The following is a 16,937-nucleotide window of genomic DNA, read 5'->3' on the forward strand; positions in this document are numbered from 1 at the left end:
CCCCCCCCCCCCCCCCCCCCCCACAAACCCTCGTCCCACACTCCTTTAGAAAGAAAACCAGGCGACAACTCAGAGAAAGGGGCTAGCGAGGAGAAAGGTGGGGGGGAGAGAGAATTTCAGCACCCCCCTGGGGGGGAGGGGAGGGGGGGGCTGGCTATTGAAAAGCTATTAAAGTTGCATTTAGCAGATTGATTGGGAATGAAGAGGCCTATTAAAGCAGGGGGACGGGGGACAATGGACCGTCTCTGGCCGCCGTATGTTGCCCTCCTTTCAGGGGGGGGTGAGGGGGGGTGGGGGGGGTCTGTTTAAGCTCTTCTACCAAAAGAAGCATTTCATGGTGAGGGAGGGAGGGCTGTGCGGGAGGGGGGGGTCTTAGCACTGCCTGAATAGAGCCCTCTTTATCTTCTCCCCCCCGTCACCCCCTCACCCTCTCTCACCCCCTCGCCAGCCCTCGCTTCCCCTTCCATTCTTTGCTGAGAGCCACAAAGTGAGAAGAGAGAGAGGGGGAGAGAGAGAGAGAGAGAGAGAGAGAGAGAGAGAGAGAGAGAGAGAGAGAGAGAGAGAGTGGGGAGAGAGAGAGAGAGGGGGAGAGAGAGGGGGGAGAGAGAGAGAGATAGGGGGGGAGAGAGAGAGAGAGAGAGAGAGAGAGAGAGAGAGAGAGAGAGAGAGAGAGAGAGAGAGAGAGAGAGAGAGAGAGAGAGACAGAGAGAGAGGAAGAAACAGACAAGCTTCTTTATTTTAAACACTCTCTCGCCCTCCCCCCTCCCCCCCCCCCCCCCCCCCCCCCCTGCCCTCCTCTTCCCAGAGGATTAGTTGCTCTGGAGGGCGGCCATGTCTTCCAGCCAGCAGGGTTTGTAATACCCAATCTTCTGCATCACGGCAGAAACAGTTGGATCCGCTCGCCTTTGTGTGTGTGTGTGTGTGTGTGTGTGTGTGTGTGTGTGTGTGTGTGTGTGTGTGTGTGTGTGTGTGTGTGCGTGCGTGCGTGCGTGCGTGCGTGTGTGTGTGTGTCTGTGTGTTCATGTGTGGGTGTGTGCGTGCTCATGTGTGTTTGGTGGGTGTGCATGAGCTCATGTGCGTGTGTGTGTGTGTGTGTGTGTGTGTGTGTGTGTGTGTGTGTGAGTGTGTGTGTGTTTGAAGTCGGGCCAGCCAATGGGGTTGGAGCGTGCGCCATGCTTAAACACTGTAGTGGAACAGCGGCAGGTGTCTCCGCTGACGTCGGGCTCCAACGGACGGCCCCGGGGGGACTGTAATGGACTTCTGATTGTTTAACATCCATTTTTACAAAAAGCACACGAAGGAGCAGTCCCATGCTAAGTGTGCTCGCTCGCTGTCAGCCCGCGTGGTACCATATGGTCCCGGGAAAGAGTTAAATAAGTCATGGAGCAGCTGACATTCCTTCCCCTGTTGAAAACACTTCTCCAAACATGTCAACCCACCTCCTGCCACCAGAACACTCTGGGCTTTTCCATCGTGTTCTTCCCACCGCGTTTACAGAACATCCTAGCACCTTCGGAGTACTTCGGTTCCTTTCCTGTGAATACGCTCTCGGCTGAGAGCCGAGTAAGCTCCATGTGTTTATTAATGAAGTCCACCGTTTCTAATGTAGTCCTTCTCCTCTCTCCCCTACAGCCGCCCATGCTGCCTACTTCTCCCAGCAGCCCCAGGACCAAGTGGTGGTGGCCGGCCAATCGGTGACCCTGCCCTGCGTGATCGTGGGCTACCGGGGGATGGTGCAGTGGACCAAGGATGGCCTGGCGTTGGGTGGAGAAAGAGATCTGCCAGGTAGCTACAACACCACCCACTTTAACACCACCAACTCACCATCACTACCATACACTAACCACCATGGCCAAACACCACTACTATCATACACCACCCACTTTACCACCACCCACTATCACACAGCACCAACGCATCACAACTATTAAACCCCCGCCACTATCCTACACCACCCGCCACAACACACCGTCATACACCATGACCACACACCCTCCCAGCTCCCACTAGAGGCTTTGAGATCAAGCCACCAGCCCCAGCACATTTGGATTTATTTTCACTTTCTCTTTCTCTCTCTTTGTTTGTCTTGGGCGATCAATGTCTGCTCTCATTAGAAAGCGGGCTGCTCTCTCTCTGTCAACCAGTTGGGTTTTACACAAATGAAAAGTGAGAGAACAAATAAACTGCTGCCACACAAGGTGGCCTTTTAATACGTTGTTTAGCATTTTGAGGGTTTGGTAAAAAAAAAAAGGTGGATAATCAATTGACTTGTGTCACACGTTGACATTTAAATGTGTGGCCAACGAGAAAGCAGGCGGGCGGAATCATGACCTTAGGCAAGCCGTTGTTATCGTGTCCGGGTTTAAAGGACAGCATGTCGCAGCCACCAGCTTTAAAGCTGTTGGCAAAGACAACGCAACCGGGATGTGTGTGTGTGTGCCTGTGTGTGTACCTTTGTCTGTTTGTGTATGTGCGAGTGTGCCTGAGTGTGTGTATACGTCTGTGTGTGTCTGTACCTTTGTGCGAAGTGTGTGGGTGTTGCTTGTGTGTGTGTCAGTGTGTGCGTGACTGTGAGTGTGTGCCTGTCTGTGTGCTTGTGTGAGTACGTCTGTGTCAGTGTGTGTATGTCTTGGTGTGTGCCTTTGTGTGTACGTGTGCATGTATATGTGTGTATGCCTGTGCGTGTGCGTGTGTTTATACGTCGGTGTGTGTGTGTGCGTTTGGTGCCGAGTGTGTGTGTGCCAGAGTGTGTATCTCAGTGTGTGCGTTCATCAGCAGTGCTAACAGGCCACACCAGCCTCTCCTTTGTGTGCGGCTCTCAAGTCGGTGCACTTTTCCAGGCTGTTCCCTGTCACGGTGCCATATAAGGGCAGTACCGTATATGTGTGTGCGTGTGCGCGTGTGTGTGTGTGTGTTGACTCTCTGGCTCTCTGCTCCCAGGCTGGACCCGCTACTCCCTGCTGGGCGACCCTCTATCAGGAGAGCACAGCCTGCAGATCGACGGCGCCGAGCTGGCCGACGACGCCGCGTACGAGTGTCAGGCGACACAGGCAGCGCTGCGCTCGCACCGCGCCAAGCTAACCGTGCTAGGTAATGCACGCACACACACACACACACACAAAACATGCATACACAGGCACAAACACACGCACGCACACAAAGACATGCATACACAGGCACAAACACACACACGCACATAAAGACATGCATACACACACAGGCACACACAAGCACACATGCACACAAACACACACACACGAATGCACGCACGCACACACACACACACACACACACACACACACACACAGATGAACACACACACACGGAAACAAGCGCTCACACGCACACACACACACATGAACACACACACTCGCTTACACATACACATGTGCACGTGCACTCGCACACACACACACAAACACACACACACACACACACGCACGCACGTACGTACGCACGCACACTCATATAAAACATGTGATCGACAGCAGGGATAAAACACGCTCCACAAACCTGCCACTATGACCGAATGTTTCTGCATTTCTGAAACGATAAATTACTAATAAATCGAAGTGAGGCCGTACATGCTGTAACTCTTGCCCTGGAGACATGCAGAGTATGCGTATGTACTGTAGGCGTACAGTATAGTGTACGTCTGTAGTATACAAGCATAGTGTACTGCTGTTGTGTTACTGCACTGGATGGAAGCAGATGGTTCAAGAGGAGACATCGCCTGCTTGCTTTAACCGGAAAGACAGGTGTGAGAGAGGATATGTGGAGCAGGATATGTGGAGCAGGACTGTTAAACAGGAGAGGTGAGACTTTAGATGTGAGAAAGGAGATGTGAGACTTTGGTTGTGGGACAGGAGATGTGAGTCAGGAGCCGTGAGAAAGGAGATGTGAGACTTTAGGTGTGAAACAGGAAAAGTGATGCAGGAGATGTGAGACAGGAGATGTGAGACTTTAGGTGTGAGACCATAGAGTTGAAGCAGGAGGGTTGAAACGCTGCAGCAACAGCCACAAATTATTTCCGCAGTCGTTTAAAAGTCAAGGTTTGCACACTTTGCACATTTTTCTGTGCGCCATGGAAATTGTCAAACAGAAGGCGACTTTTACATTAACGTGATGTGAGTGATCTACATATTCGCTTAGACGTCGGGGTGGGAGGTGATGGAGAGCGGGGGTGGAGGGTGACGGTAGCGGCGGAGGGGTTGAGGCGGAGAGCAGGTCTTGTGGGGATCAGAGTTGGAGAGGCACTGCTGGCACCTAGTGGCGGGTAGTGGAATGACACCACATGGCTCTTCTCGGGGCGTCCGGGTGAATTTCCTTTTGCTTGTTAACCAGAAATCAGAATCTGAGTAAAGGATGGGATAAGACACTCTGAGGTCTGACAGGACAGAGCTTAAAATGATGTCCACCTCTGGGCATATTTAATAGTATCTGCCTGTTAGCTTGTTAGCTTAAACAGGATCCGCTTGTTAGCTTGTTAGCTTGCTTAATGAGAGAGCCTGCCTGAGACTAAAAAGGGTAATGGGTGTGTGACGCTTAGACAAAGAAGTGACGTCAAAGTTTAAGCTCTGATATCATGTAACAATTATATTATTATGCATCATAATAAAATGAAATTATTATAAAAAATATATAGTAATGTTGTTATACTTTTAATAATATAAAGGTATTTTAAGAAGGTGAATCTAATTAAAAAGGTTCATTAGTGATAGCAGCAAAGCGTAGTGCAGCATGCTCATCAACGGTAACGACAACAACACCGCGGTGTCCCTCGCACGGTGGACCGCTCAAACCCCGTCGCCACATCTGCCAGGCAGGAGCAGAATGAATCAGGCACAGTGCTCCCAAACAGACAGACAGACAGACAGCAGGAGGGCGATGGGCTCGAATGAGCTCTGTAACAAGGTAGCTTGTTGTATATTGTTATTGTCTGAGTCTGTGTGTGGGTGTGTGTGCCTGCGTGTGTGCCTGTGCGTGTGTGTGTGTGTGTGTGTGTGTGTGTGTGTGTGTGTGTGTGTGTGTGTGTGTGTGTGTGTGTGTGTGTGTGTGTGTGTGTGTGTGTGTGCGTGTGTTTGTGTGTATGTGCGTGTGTGTGTGTGTGTGTGTGTGTGTGTGTGTGTGTGTGTGTGTGTGCGTGTGTAAATCAACATGGCCGGATGAGACCAAAGCAATCCAGCAGTGAAAGGAGCGAGCGCTGGGAGGGCAGTCAGGGGAATCGGTCTGGAAATTAAAATCACCGAGCGCTCGGATTCCATTAGCGGCGCGCGGCGCAGCGGAAGGACCTCTGACAATTCAGATACACGGAGAAATTGGTTTGGTGGAGGGAGCGGGAAAGGCCAGTCCGAGCCCCCGTGTTTACGCCTCGCCTTATTGGTCGGCAGCCGGGACGCCTTCATCGGCATGGGGGCGCGGGGGGGATGGGGGGGGGGGAGGGCAGTCGGGGGGGACCGTGTGCAAAACCATGCAAATAAACTAACAAATAAGCAATGAAATGAAACATCAGCCGCACCAGTAAGGGAGTAAATAGAGTAATAATGTCGGGGTCCCAGGGAAGCAAATGGAATAGGTTCGAGGTGCCGTGTGTTCCTTCACAGTAAACTGCCTCCTGCTCCTTTTACCACTCTCTAACATCTTGTTGCACAAACAGAAAAAAAAAAAAGAGGGGCTGGAATATTGTTTTTCTTCCTCCCTTCTGCTGATGCCGAGGCAACGAGCTAACTCGATACGGCTCTGCCATGGCGAGGACGCCTTCTCTTCCTGGCCCAGGGCCAGACTCCCCCCCCTCCCCCTCCCCCTCCCCCTCCCCCTCCCCCTCCCCCTCCCCCTCCCCTCTCCGTGGTGCTAATGTCTGTTTGTCTGTTTTGGGGCGTAGTTCCTCCCGGAGACCCCGTGGTGGACGGGGGTCCCGTGGTGCGGCTGAAGGCCCACGCGCCCCACAACCTCACCTGCAGAGCGTCTGGAGCCAAGCCGGCGGCGGAGATCACCTGGTACCGCGACGGAGAGGTCATGGAGAGCGCCATCTACTCTAAGGTAGGAGGAGGGGACACGCGCGACTAGTGCACGCACACACGCACATACACACACACACACACACACATGCATCAGACCAATGAACGCGCACACACATACACACACACTTACCCCAAAACACACACCTACAAACCTATACACACACACACACATGCACATACACATCCATATGCATCAGACTAATGCACACACACAAACACACCTAACCATACACACACACACATATGTACACACATACCCATACTCAGCCTCCAAGCAAAGATAAAACGCACGCACACACACACATACCCATACGCACCCTCCATGCACACACACACACACACACACACACACACACACACACACACACACACACACACACACACACACACACACACACACACTCATGCAGAGCCCTACAGCAGCAGCAAGACTAAATACCAGGCTCAACTATTACATGAGCTCAGTTTCACTCTGAGGGTATGGTTATCTTTCTCTATCCCTCTCTCTCCATCGTTCTCCCTCTCTCTCCCTCTCTCCATCTCTCTCTCGCTCTATATCAATTTAAATTCAATTCAATCCAGGATGGCTTTATTGGCATGGGAAACATAGATTTACATTACACGTTTACATTGCCAAAGCAAGTGTGAAATGAAAACAAAACTGGAGCATACCCTTTGATATGCCGCTATACTGTACTATATTCCATCCCTCTGTAGCTGTCCTTTCCTCCTCCGTCTCAGTATCCTTCTATCCCCCCTATTTCCCCGTTCCTCCTGTTATTTGCCACCACCATAGTTTCCTTTGTTCCTCTCGTGATTCGCTGGGGTTCTCTCACTCACTACCTTTCTCCGCAGTCTCCCCTCCCCTCCCTCCCTCCCTCCCTCCTCTCCCTCCCTCCCTCCTCTCCCCCCCCGTGCCCAAAACCGTTTCCTCACCACCAACCAACCCGCCAACCGCCTCCTCCCCCTCCCCCTCCCTCCCACCCCGCTCTCGCTCGCTCTCGTCTCACTAGCAGCCGCCCTCCCGCCCTCCTCCCCTTACCTCCCCCCCCCCCCCCCCCCCCCCCCGAGCCCCACACAGGCTCTCTCTGCTGTGGGGGGGCTGTGGGGGGGGGGGGCTGCGCTGGGGCCGCCACAGCAGCATAAGTGGAGCAGGGCAGAGCTCCACCGGGGCGAGAGCTCCGCACGGGCGGAGGCGCGCGGCACAGCGGGGGGGGGCAGCGGAGCGTGAGCCAGCCGGGAAAGTGTCACATTTGTCACGGTCCCTGACCACGCTAAGCGCCGCTAAACGCCGCGTTTAAAAGGAGCGCTGCAGTGAGGAGAGGGGGGGGGGGGGGGGGGGGGGGCGAGGGGAGGGGAGAGGAGAGGAGGAGGGAGCAGGAGGAGATGTTGGTGGAGGAGGAGGTGGTGATGGAGGAGGGAGGGGAGGTGGAGAGCAGGAGGAGGAGGAGAAGGAGGAGAGTAGTAGGAAGGAAGTGGAGGTGGGAGGAGGAGGTGGTAGAGGGAGGAGGTGGAGGAGGGAGGAGATTAGGAGGCAGGAGAAGGAAGTAGGAGGGAGGAGGAGGAGGAGAAGGAGGAGGAGGGAGGAAAGTAGGAGGGAGGAAGAGTAGGTGGGAGGAGAAGGAAAGTAGGAGGGAGGAAGAGGAGGAGGAGGTGGTGGTAGAGGAAATTGGGAACGAAGAACACTTGCAAGATCCCAGTGTGAGCAGAAAAGGGGAAGCTTTTAAGTAGAAACATCAATAGTGCCACATTATGTGTGTGTGTCTGTGTGTGTGTATCTGTGTCTTAGACTGTGTGTGGGTGTGTGTGTTTGTGCGTGGGGGGGGGGGGGTGGAGGGGGGTTAAAGTGCTTGGCCAAGGCCAGCCTGGTGACAGGGAGTGATGCGGTTCGATCCGGAGCATAAAGATGCTTTTTGTGTGTTTGGCTGAGGAAGTGAAGCCTGCTGCATTGATTTGGTCATCCGGGGAATGGACTCAGCCTGCCCCCCTGCTCCCCCCTGCCCTCCACATCCCCCCCCCCCTCCTCCCCCATCCCCGCTCTCACTACTCCCCAATTCCTCCACCACCATCAATGTACCAGCCAGAAACACAGACACACACATGGATTGCTGCAATGTCCATGCTCCTACGAGTTTTTGATGTATTTTGTGTGTGTGTGTGTGTGTGTGTGTGTGTGTGTGTGTGTGTGTGTGTGTGTGTGTGTGTGTGTGTGCGTGTGTGTGTGTGCAAGTTGAATGTGTGTGTGTGTGTGGATGTGCCCGCAAACATGTGTGGAGATGTGTGTGTGTGTGTGTGTGTGTGTGTGCGTGCATGTGTCTGCGCACACATCTGTGTATATGTGCGCCTGCATGCGTGTGTGACAGTTGCGTGACAGATAAAAGCGGCGGACCATATCTTAAGGATAGACGCCTTTTTGTCACTTAGGCCTATTGATTCCTGCGGGCAGTAAATAGATTTAAAAGATGATGGCAAACAGGGATCGCTGACGGAGCGAGCGGCCCCATAAAATACCTGATTTAACCGCCAACCAACTGGATGGCGATTTATACGCCTCACACGCGAGGAACATAAGAGCGGCGGCGTCACGGGAGAAGACACTCCGGGACGAGGTTATCACCCGTCGCAGCCTCTCTGCCGCGTGGCGCGGGATTAAAGCGCCCCTCCGTCGCCACCGTGCATGGGGCTGTTCCAGTTCCGCAGGATCGTTCCGCCGCTTTGAATGAATACGACACCTAGCCCTGACGAAATGCTACCTCGGGCAAACATCAAGCTACTGCTAGCACCGGCGGCACTCCCAACCCTGACTAACTAGGTGTGGTTATCTCTAGAGAACATCGAGCTCTGGCTTACTGTGGGCTGTTTGCCCCTGCAAACATCATGCCCTGGCTTACTGTAGATGGTTACCTTTGACAAACAACTCCATCCCTGACCTATTGTTGCCGGTTAACGCCAACAAACATCTAACACTGACATATTCTCAGCGGTTATTTCCAACAATCATCAAACCCTGACATATTGTGGGCTATTGCCTCCAAAAAACATCTAACCCTGAACTATCGTTGGCGGTTCACTCAAACGAACATCTGTTGTTGCGATTAACTCAAACGAACATCTAACCCTGACCTATTCTCAGCTCTTACCTCCAACACACATCTAACCCTGACCTGTGGTGTTCAGTTAACTCCAACACACATCTAACCCTGACCTGTGGTGTTCAGTTAACTCCGCCAATCATCTAACCCTGACCAATGTATTTCGTCCACCAGACACTGATGGAGGACAAGAAGCGGGAGCTGGCCGTCAGCATGCTGCCCATGGTCCCCGAGGACCGCGACTCGGGCCGGACCTACACCTGCCGGGTCCTGAACCCGGCCGCGCCCGCCGGCCGCCAGACCTCCGTCACCATCAACGTCCAGCGTGAGTACCTCCACCCGAAGAAGACAACCCCGACATGTAGAGGGTAATCCATAGTACGGCAAAGAGCGCCTGCATATGAATGGACCATTACATATAGAGTCCCACCAGGTAGACCCCGCTAACCACATTTACATTTTAATTGTAAAAAAAAAAAAGACGAGTTCTATCACTGCGTTCATTATTCTCAGGACAGAGCGGTTCAGAAAGTGAAGGGCAGCAAATGAAGCAGCGAGCCGCCACACACCGTAACACAGCGAGAACAGTACAGCGGTATATTATCGGTATTAGAACAGCTCCGGTTGACCGGCTTCACAGGAGCCCCGTCAGGAATAGTAAAGGGCTGGCGCCGCCGTCTCCTCGGCGACCCGTGAGACACGGAGGTGAGCCGTTCCCCCTACGCCGCACTCATTTCCCCCCCCGCCGCGTGTTTCTCTGTGCGCAGACCCCCCGTCAGTGACGCTGTCCGTCCAGCCCCAGACGGTCACAGAGGGCTCCAAGGTCCTCTTCATCTGCTCCGCCTCAGCCAATCCGGAGATCACTGGATACAGGTAGGCACCCGGCCAGCCTTCCGACCCCGCTTCCAATTAATCTTCTTCAGCTCACCTGTGCCCACGCAGTCACACCACCGCCCGCATAAACTCAATGAACCTCAGTACTTAAGCATTGAAATTGTGAATTCATTGAGTAGACTTCTAGCAGTTTGGGAACTGAAAACATCTACCCCTGATTTATTGTCGCCGGTTTACTCCAAAAAACATCTAACCCTTACTAAATGTGGGATGTCGCCTCCGACAAACATCCAACACGGACATATTGTCTCCGGTTGACTCCAACAAAAATCGAACCCTTACTAAATGTGGGATGTCGCCTCCGACAAACATCTAACCCTGAACTATTGTCTCCGGTTGACTCCAGAGAACATCTAACCCTGAAAGGGTGTTCACGGAGATCGGTATGTAAGTGTCCTTGTATCGATCCGGCCCGGCATGTGCTAACACGATGACTCCCCGTTGACAGGTGGTCCAAAGGAGGGGTGCCCATCGCGGAGGCCAACGGAGACAGCCTGGAGGTGACGGTGGACTACTCGTACTTCACGGACCCCGTGTCCTGCGAGGTGTCCAACTCGGTGGGCAGCACCAACGTCAGCACCCTGGTGGATGTACAATGTAAGCTTATTAGAAGTTTATACGAGGATCCACACCTTCATGGCTCACTCGCTCACCAGTATCCGCAAATGACTGAAGACTCGCTTGCTCATTGTTTACCCAGACTCTGCATGGGCTTACCTCCAAACCTCCCGACACCCCTCTTATGCACTTACTTAGCATTGTGTAGCATCTTATCCTAGCTACCTTTTTTGGATACGGGGAAGGGGTTAACCAAGCGATTGTTACTGCATCATAACCATACAGACAGTGATATATTCTTTCTCCTTCTTCTGACAAATGTACTCATTGTAAGTCGCTGTGGATAAAAGCGTCTGCGAAACGCCCTGAATGTAAATGTAAATGTCATGTTGTATTGCTATCACGGGTGAATGTTTCAGTGGGTGCACGAGTCATGATGATGTTTCTCCCGCTTTCCAGTCGGCCCCAGGCTGCTATCGGAGCCCAAGCCCATGGCGGTGGACACGGGCATGGACGCGGCTTTCACCTGCGCCTGGACCGGGAACCCCCCCCTGACTCTGGCATGGACCAAACAGGGCTCCGGCGTGGTAAGAAAACTTCTCTCTCGGAAAACACGTCAACACCACGACGTCCCTACACGCAGCCTGAATCCATCACACCTCCTCTTCACACCAGCCTCCCTCACACAGAAGCCTCACGCCTCACCGCTCAACAGAGTCCCCCAGGAATATGTTGTCTACCACTGGCCACTTTCGACCCTGCCGGAGTCTCACGGTTTCAGCAGTAGTGTCTGATAGTCGGGCACAGCACGCCGGAGACGAACAGCAGCGCTAATACAGTCTGTCAGTCAGCAGGCCAGCCAATCAATCAACATATCATTTCAGCTGAGACTAAGACTCTGAGTAGCAATTATGGTTCCCGTGCCTCCCCGTTCCTCCACAGCGGCACTTGTTTCTTGTCAAGCATCACAAAGCCCCTCGCATGAACTCTCGTATCCCTTTCCTTAAGCCAATTTAACGGGAAGGCACCGACGTGTGGTTTTCCAAACCTTTTACGCAAAAAAATAATCGGGGTAAAAGTATTCAGCCTTTTTGCAGCGTGTTTAAAAAATGAAGGGGAATCTCCCGGGATTTTCCTCTCCTGGCTGCTAATCGGATTTCTCCGGCCATTTTGTAAAAAAAACAAAACACGTGGGAGCCGTAAAGAGTAGGACAGTGTAAGCGATGATGTCATCTCTAGAAAACCTTTCAGGCCAGCCTGCACCCACTCTGCCCGTTTCCTAATCCGACGCACTATGAGTAATGGATTAATCGGGTTACTCCAAGAGTGTGTTGAAATAAATAACCAAGATGAAGATGGAGGAGTAGGCAGAGGAGGAGGGTGGTGTGTGTGTGTGTGTGTGTGTGTGTGTGTGTTTGTGACAATGTGTGTGTCCATGTGTGTGTGTGCGTGTGTGTTCTTGCGTGCATGTGTGGTCGCATGCGTCCGCCTATGTGTGCGTGCGTGCGTCTATGCATGGGCGTGTGCGTGCGGGTGTGTGTGGGTGTGGAGGGTGGAGTAAATGGATTAATCACAGCTTGATGGAAGGGCCGGATCAATGGGTGGATGAGTGTGCTGCGGGCCCCAGCGCTGAGCTCCCGGGCTCCCAGGCCCACGCGCGCCACAAACACTGGCGTCCGTCCCCTCTGTTTAATTACAACATCTCCCCGGCGCGGGGGGGGGGGGGGGGGGGGGGAGGTCAGGGCGCTGACGCCGTGATTAAATCTCCCTGCAATGAGATTACAGCCGAGCCACCGGCGGCGGCGGCGGTCGTCAGGGCCGGCCCACCTCTGGGCCGCCGGCGCTGTCGCCAACGCCGCCGCCGCGGTCCAACGGAGTCCACCGTCTGATGGTCCCCGTGCCGCCCGTTAACGTCGGCTCCGTCTCCGTCTCCTCAGGTGCTGAGCAACGGGAACACGCTGCAGCTGAAGGCCGTCACCCAGGAGGACGCCGGCACCTACACCTGCAAGGCCATCGTGCCGCGCATCGGCGTGGCCGAGAGGGACGTGACGCTGACCGTCAACGGTGAGACACGCGTCCGCGTCCGCCGCCATGACCACTACCTGCTCACACACACACACTACTCTGTGTGTGTGTGTGTGTGTGTGTGTGTGTGTGTGTGTGTGTGTGTGTGTGTGTGTGTGTGTGTCTTCCTGCTGAGTGGAGTGTGTGTCTGTGTGTCTTCCTGCTTGGTAGAGAGTCTGTTTGTTTGTGTGTGCTCGATGGAGTGTGTGTGTGTGGTGTGTGTGTGTGTGTCTTCCTGCTCGATGGGGTGTTAGTGTGTGTGTGTGTGTGTGTGTGCTTGTGTGTGCGTGTGTGTGTGTGTGTGTGTCTTCCTGCTTGGTAGATTGTGCATGTGTTTGTTCCTGCTCGGTGCAGACGCACAAAGAGGCGGTTTTCTCATCGCTGCGTTCTCCTCCCGCCTCCCTCCAGGTCCGCCCATCATCACGGCCGACGCCACCCAGCACGCCGCCAAACACGCCAAGGGCAAGCTGGAGTGTGTGGTGGGGAGCAGCCCGCCTCCCGACAAGATAGTACGTCAGACGCTCGTCTCTCTCTCTCTCTCTCTCTCTCTCTCTCTCTCTCTCTCTCTCTCTCTCTCTCTCTCTCTCTCTCTCTCTCTCTCTCTCTCTCTCTCTCTCTCTCTCTCTCTCTCTCTCTCTCTCTCTCTCTCTCCCACACCTAACCCATCCACCTCTAACACTAAGAAACAGATGCAGGCGCACATGCATTAACACAACTCCCTCTCACACAGACTCACACTCATACACACACATACACTCACACACCTACCTACACGAAGCTACTCCAGGGAGGCAAGAGAAGGAGGTGTGGGGGGAGGGGGGAGGGGGGGGTGTTCAATTAGAGGTCCATCAGGCATCAGTCAGCTGACCCGGTGAACCACAGAGCGCAGGCGGAGCGGCGAGTGGATAATGAGGGTCTGAGGAGGAGTGAGACACAGGTGGCATGCTGGAGATGAGCCTCTCACTGCAGCACTGTCTCTTCTCTCCACAGCCTCATACTGTAGCTCTGTCTCTACTCTCCCCCGCCTCATGCTGTAGCTCAGCCTCTACTGTCCACAGCCTCACACTGTAGCTCTGTCTCTACTCTCCCCAGCCTCACACTGTAGCTCTGTCTCTACTCTCCCCAGTCTCATACCGTAGCTCTGTCTCTACTCTCCCCAGCCTCACACTGTAGCTCTGTCTCTACTCTCCCCAGCCTCACACTGTAGCTCTGTCTCTACTCTCCCCAGCCTCACACTGTAGCTCTGTCTCTACTCTCCCCAGCCTCACATTGTAGCTCTGTCTCTACTCTCCCCAGTCTCATACCGTAGCTCTGTCTCTAGTCTCCCCAGCCTCACACTGCAGTCCTGTCTCTAGCCTCCCCAGGCTCACACTGCAGTACTGTCTCTAGCCCCCCCAGCCTCACACTGCAGTACTGTCTCTAGCCCCCCCAGCCTCACACTGCAGTACTGTCTCTAGCCCCCCCAGCCTCACACTGCAGTACTGTCTCTAGCCCCCCCAGGCTCTAGGCTCCACTGCCTCACCTTGTAGCCCTGCCTCTGCTCTCAAAGCTTGGATAGAGCCTGGGAGCTTAGTCCACCCAGGGCGAGAGAGGTAGAGAGAGGCCAGAACCAGGGAGAGAGCGAGAGAGAGAGAACCACCGAGAACAAAAGACCTGTGTTCAATCAGAAGCCAGCTAGAGCACAGAAAAGCTTTGCTCTTTCACTTTTGCGCTTAGGGATAAAAAAGCGAGCACATCTTTATGGTCTCTCCTTCTCCTCCTCTATCTCCAGGTGTGGACGTTTGGAGATGTCAGCCTGTCCTCCGGGACCTCCGGCAGGTTCTCCGTGCAGACAGTGAGCAGCGGCCAGGGGGTCATCTCGTCCCTGGTCATCTCCGAGACGCTGGCGCAGGACTTCCAGCTGAGATACAACTGCACCGCCTGGAACCGGTTCGGCACCGGCACCGCCATGGTCTCCCTGAAAGAGCAAGGTACACAACTGACAGGCCATGCTTATATATATATATATATATATATATATATATATATATATATATATATATATATATACAAAATAATATACAAAATAATATATAAAAAAATATAAATAAAAAATATGTACGTAAATATATATGTATATTTATATATGTAAACAAAATATAAATCTAAATAAAGAAAGAAAGAAAGAAAGAAATATATATATATATATATTTACGCACACACACATTTATTTATCCCCTATCTCAGCCCTTGTTGAAAGCAAAGCAACCCTTTTCTGCTTATCTTAATTATACTCCCCTAATCGATATAATTTAATCAGCAGATGGTCCTTTTAATGAATATGTTGGCCCCCATAGCAGAGCCATCGATTAGAGACTAAAGTCAATTAGAGGAGGCTACAGGTGTGAGCGGCCGCGCGGTGGGTCTGTCTCCCTGTCTGGCAACTCGGCACGATGGATGCTGCATCTCACTGCAAAGCCTTTAAGCACGTGAAAGTAAAACGACCATACAGCGCTCCTCCGACTGCTACTCCCCCCCCCCCCCCCCCCCCCCCCCCCCCCCCGCTCAGCCTCCCTTTGTTCTAAGAGACACTTAAAAATAAGGTCCTCGCGAGTCATTTACATCAACGCAGCCCAGGCCCGTCTCCTGAGGAACGTGCTGCATCTCCTGCAATCTCTAATTAGATTACCGTCTATTGCTTCATTGCGTGTCAGGCCTTGTTAGCCTTTCATTCAGAGAGATTAGGGACAATAGGCAGCGCGGCGCGACACCAGTCCTCAGCCCGCCAGCGGCTCACTGCACACGGCTTCATATAGGAGGCAGCAGAGGGCTGGATGAATGGATCCGTTTCCATTTCCTTTGCACTGTGAGATCCCCGATGCTGACACCTATTCTCTCTTCTCCCCGCTTTCTTCTCTCCGATTTCACCCACACCCACACGGCTGTCCTCCGTCGCCCTCATCATAAACCTCTCTCTCTCTCTCTCTCGCTCACGCTCTCTCCCATGCTCGTTCTCCGTCTCGCGCTCTCTCTCTCTCTCTCTCTCTCTCTCTCTCTCTGTCTCGCGCTCTCTCTCTCTCTCTCTCTCTCTCTCTGTCTCGCGCTCTCTCTCTCTCTCTCTCTCTCTCTCTCCCTCTCTTGCTCTCTCTCTCTCCCTCGATGCAGAAGCCCTGCCCATGTTGATCATCGTGGGGGCAGCGGTGGGCGGGGGCTGCGTGCTGCTGATCTGCGGCATCACGCTGGTGTCTCTCTGCTGCCGGCACACGGGCAAAGGTGAGCTCAACGGTTAGTATGGGGGGGCGCCCGCCGGCCGGGGGGGGGACCAGGCTTCCAAACCTCTCAGATGAAACCCGCTTTCATCCACGATTTGGAAAACTGTGTTTTGCACAATCATAAAAATGCATACATATACGCAATTTCGAAAAATTGCATTCCGACATTTACGGCAGAGATGTTGACTGCTGTGTTGTTTCCTTTACCCCGCAGGCAAGAAGTGCACCCGCCTCTCCAAGAGCGACATCAGGGTGCAGATCGTCCACAGCGACCACAACGCAACGCGGGGCGGCGACGACGAGGAGGACGTGAAGGAGCCCATGGTGGGTGCCCCTCTCTCTGCTCTCCTAGAGCCGCTCCCCAGAGTCCTGCAGCACAGGCTTCGTCCTGACGATCAGTAGTTGTGTTGAGTTCACCCTTGTGATTCTTGGTTGTTGTCGTCTCTCCCCCCTCAGGCCCCAAACAGCAGTGAGTCTCCCGGGACGTCCCGGACGGAGCACAGTGACCTGTTGGAGGAGGACGAGGACGAGCGATCCGACATCAAGGTAAACACTGAGCCACGCCCCAGACACACCTCTGCTAACGACGACCACTGCTAAGGACTTAGCAGGCATGTCCTCAACTGAAACGTCACATAGTCACGTCTTCAGCTGTTTTCAACTGAAAGGTTACCGCGACGACACAGTCATGTCTTCGACTGTGACATTGCCACACCCACATAGTCACGTCTTCCGCATTGACGTTACCAGGCCAACATAGCAAAGTCAGCGTTACCGTGACAACACCTTCATGTCTTCGACTGTGACGTTGCCCCGCCAACATATTAATGTCTTCGGCTGTCACGTTTTCAACTGAAACGTTACCGCGACGACACAGTCATGCCTTCGACTGTGACGTCCACGCACACTGTGGGGGCCACGCCCGCACAGTGACACGACTTCGGCATTGACGTTACCAGGCCAACATAGTAAAGTCTCTGACTGTGACGTTGCCACGCCGACACAGTCATGTCTCCGGCTGTGACGTCACCGTGCCAACGCAGTGTTCTGTGCGCCCC

The 16,937-nt window shown here is 53.5% G+C and overlaps 1 protein-coding gene across 4 annotated transcripts in view; it reads left to right on the plus strand.

The window, feature by feature from the left end:
* Positions 1-16,937, plus strand: part of kirrel3l (kirre like nephrin family adhesion molecule 3, like) — a 36,744-nt gene that overhangs the window by 17,546 nt on the left and 2,261 nt on the right. For 2 of the 4 annotated variants that reach the window (XM_030369374.1, XM_030369372.1), the window contains exons 2-14: positions 1,633-1,785; positions 2,941-3,090; positions 5,882-6,039; positions 9,287-9,437; positions 9,880-9,985; positions 10,455-10,603; positions 11,024-11,151; positions 12,502-12,628; positions 13,037-13,137; positions 14,400-14,598; positions 15,773-15,880; positions 16,094-16,203; positions 16,336-16,425. In XM_030369374.1, the coding sequence (XP_030225234.1) occupies positions 1,633-1,785; positions 2,941-3,090; positions 5,882-6,039; positions 9,287-9,437; positions 9,880-9,985; positions 10,455-10,603; positions 11,024-11,151; positions 12,502-12,628; positions 13,037-13,137; positions 14,400-14,598; positions 15,773-15,880; positions 16,094-16,203; positions 16,336-16,425 (1,730 nt within the window). Of the gene's footprint in view, positions 1-1,632; positions 1,786-2,940; positions 3,091-5,881; positions 6,040-9,286; positions 9,438-9,879; positions 9,986-10,454; positions 10,604-11,023; positions 11,152-12,501; positions 12,629-13,036; positions 13,138-14,399; positions 14,599-15,772; positions 15,893-16,093; positions 16,204-16,335; positions 16,426-16,937 lie in introns of all 4 variants that reach the window. The other 2 variants (XM_030369373.1, XM_030369375.1) reach the window with 1 other exon arrangement.

This window comes from Gadus morhua, chromosome 11 (assembly GCF_902167405.1).
Source record: "Gadus morhua chromosome 11, gadMor3.0, whole genome shotgun sequence".
Lineage (NCBI taxonomy): Eukaryota > Metazoa > Chordata > Actinopteri > Gadiformes > Gadidae > Gadus > Gadus morhua.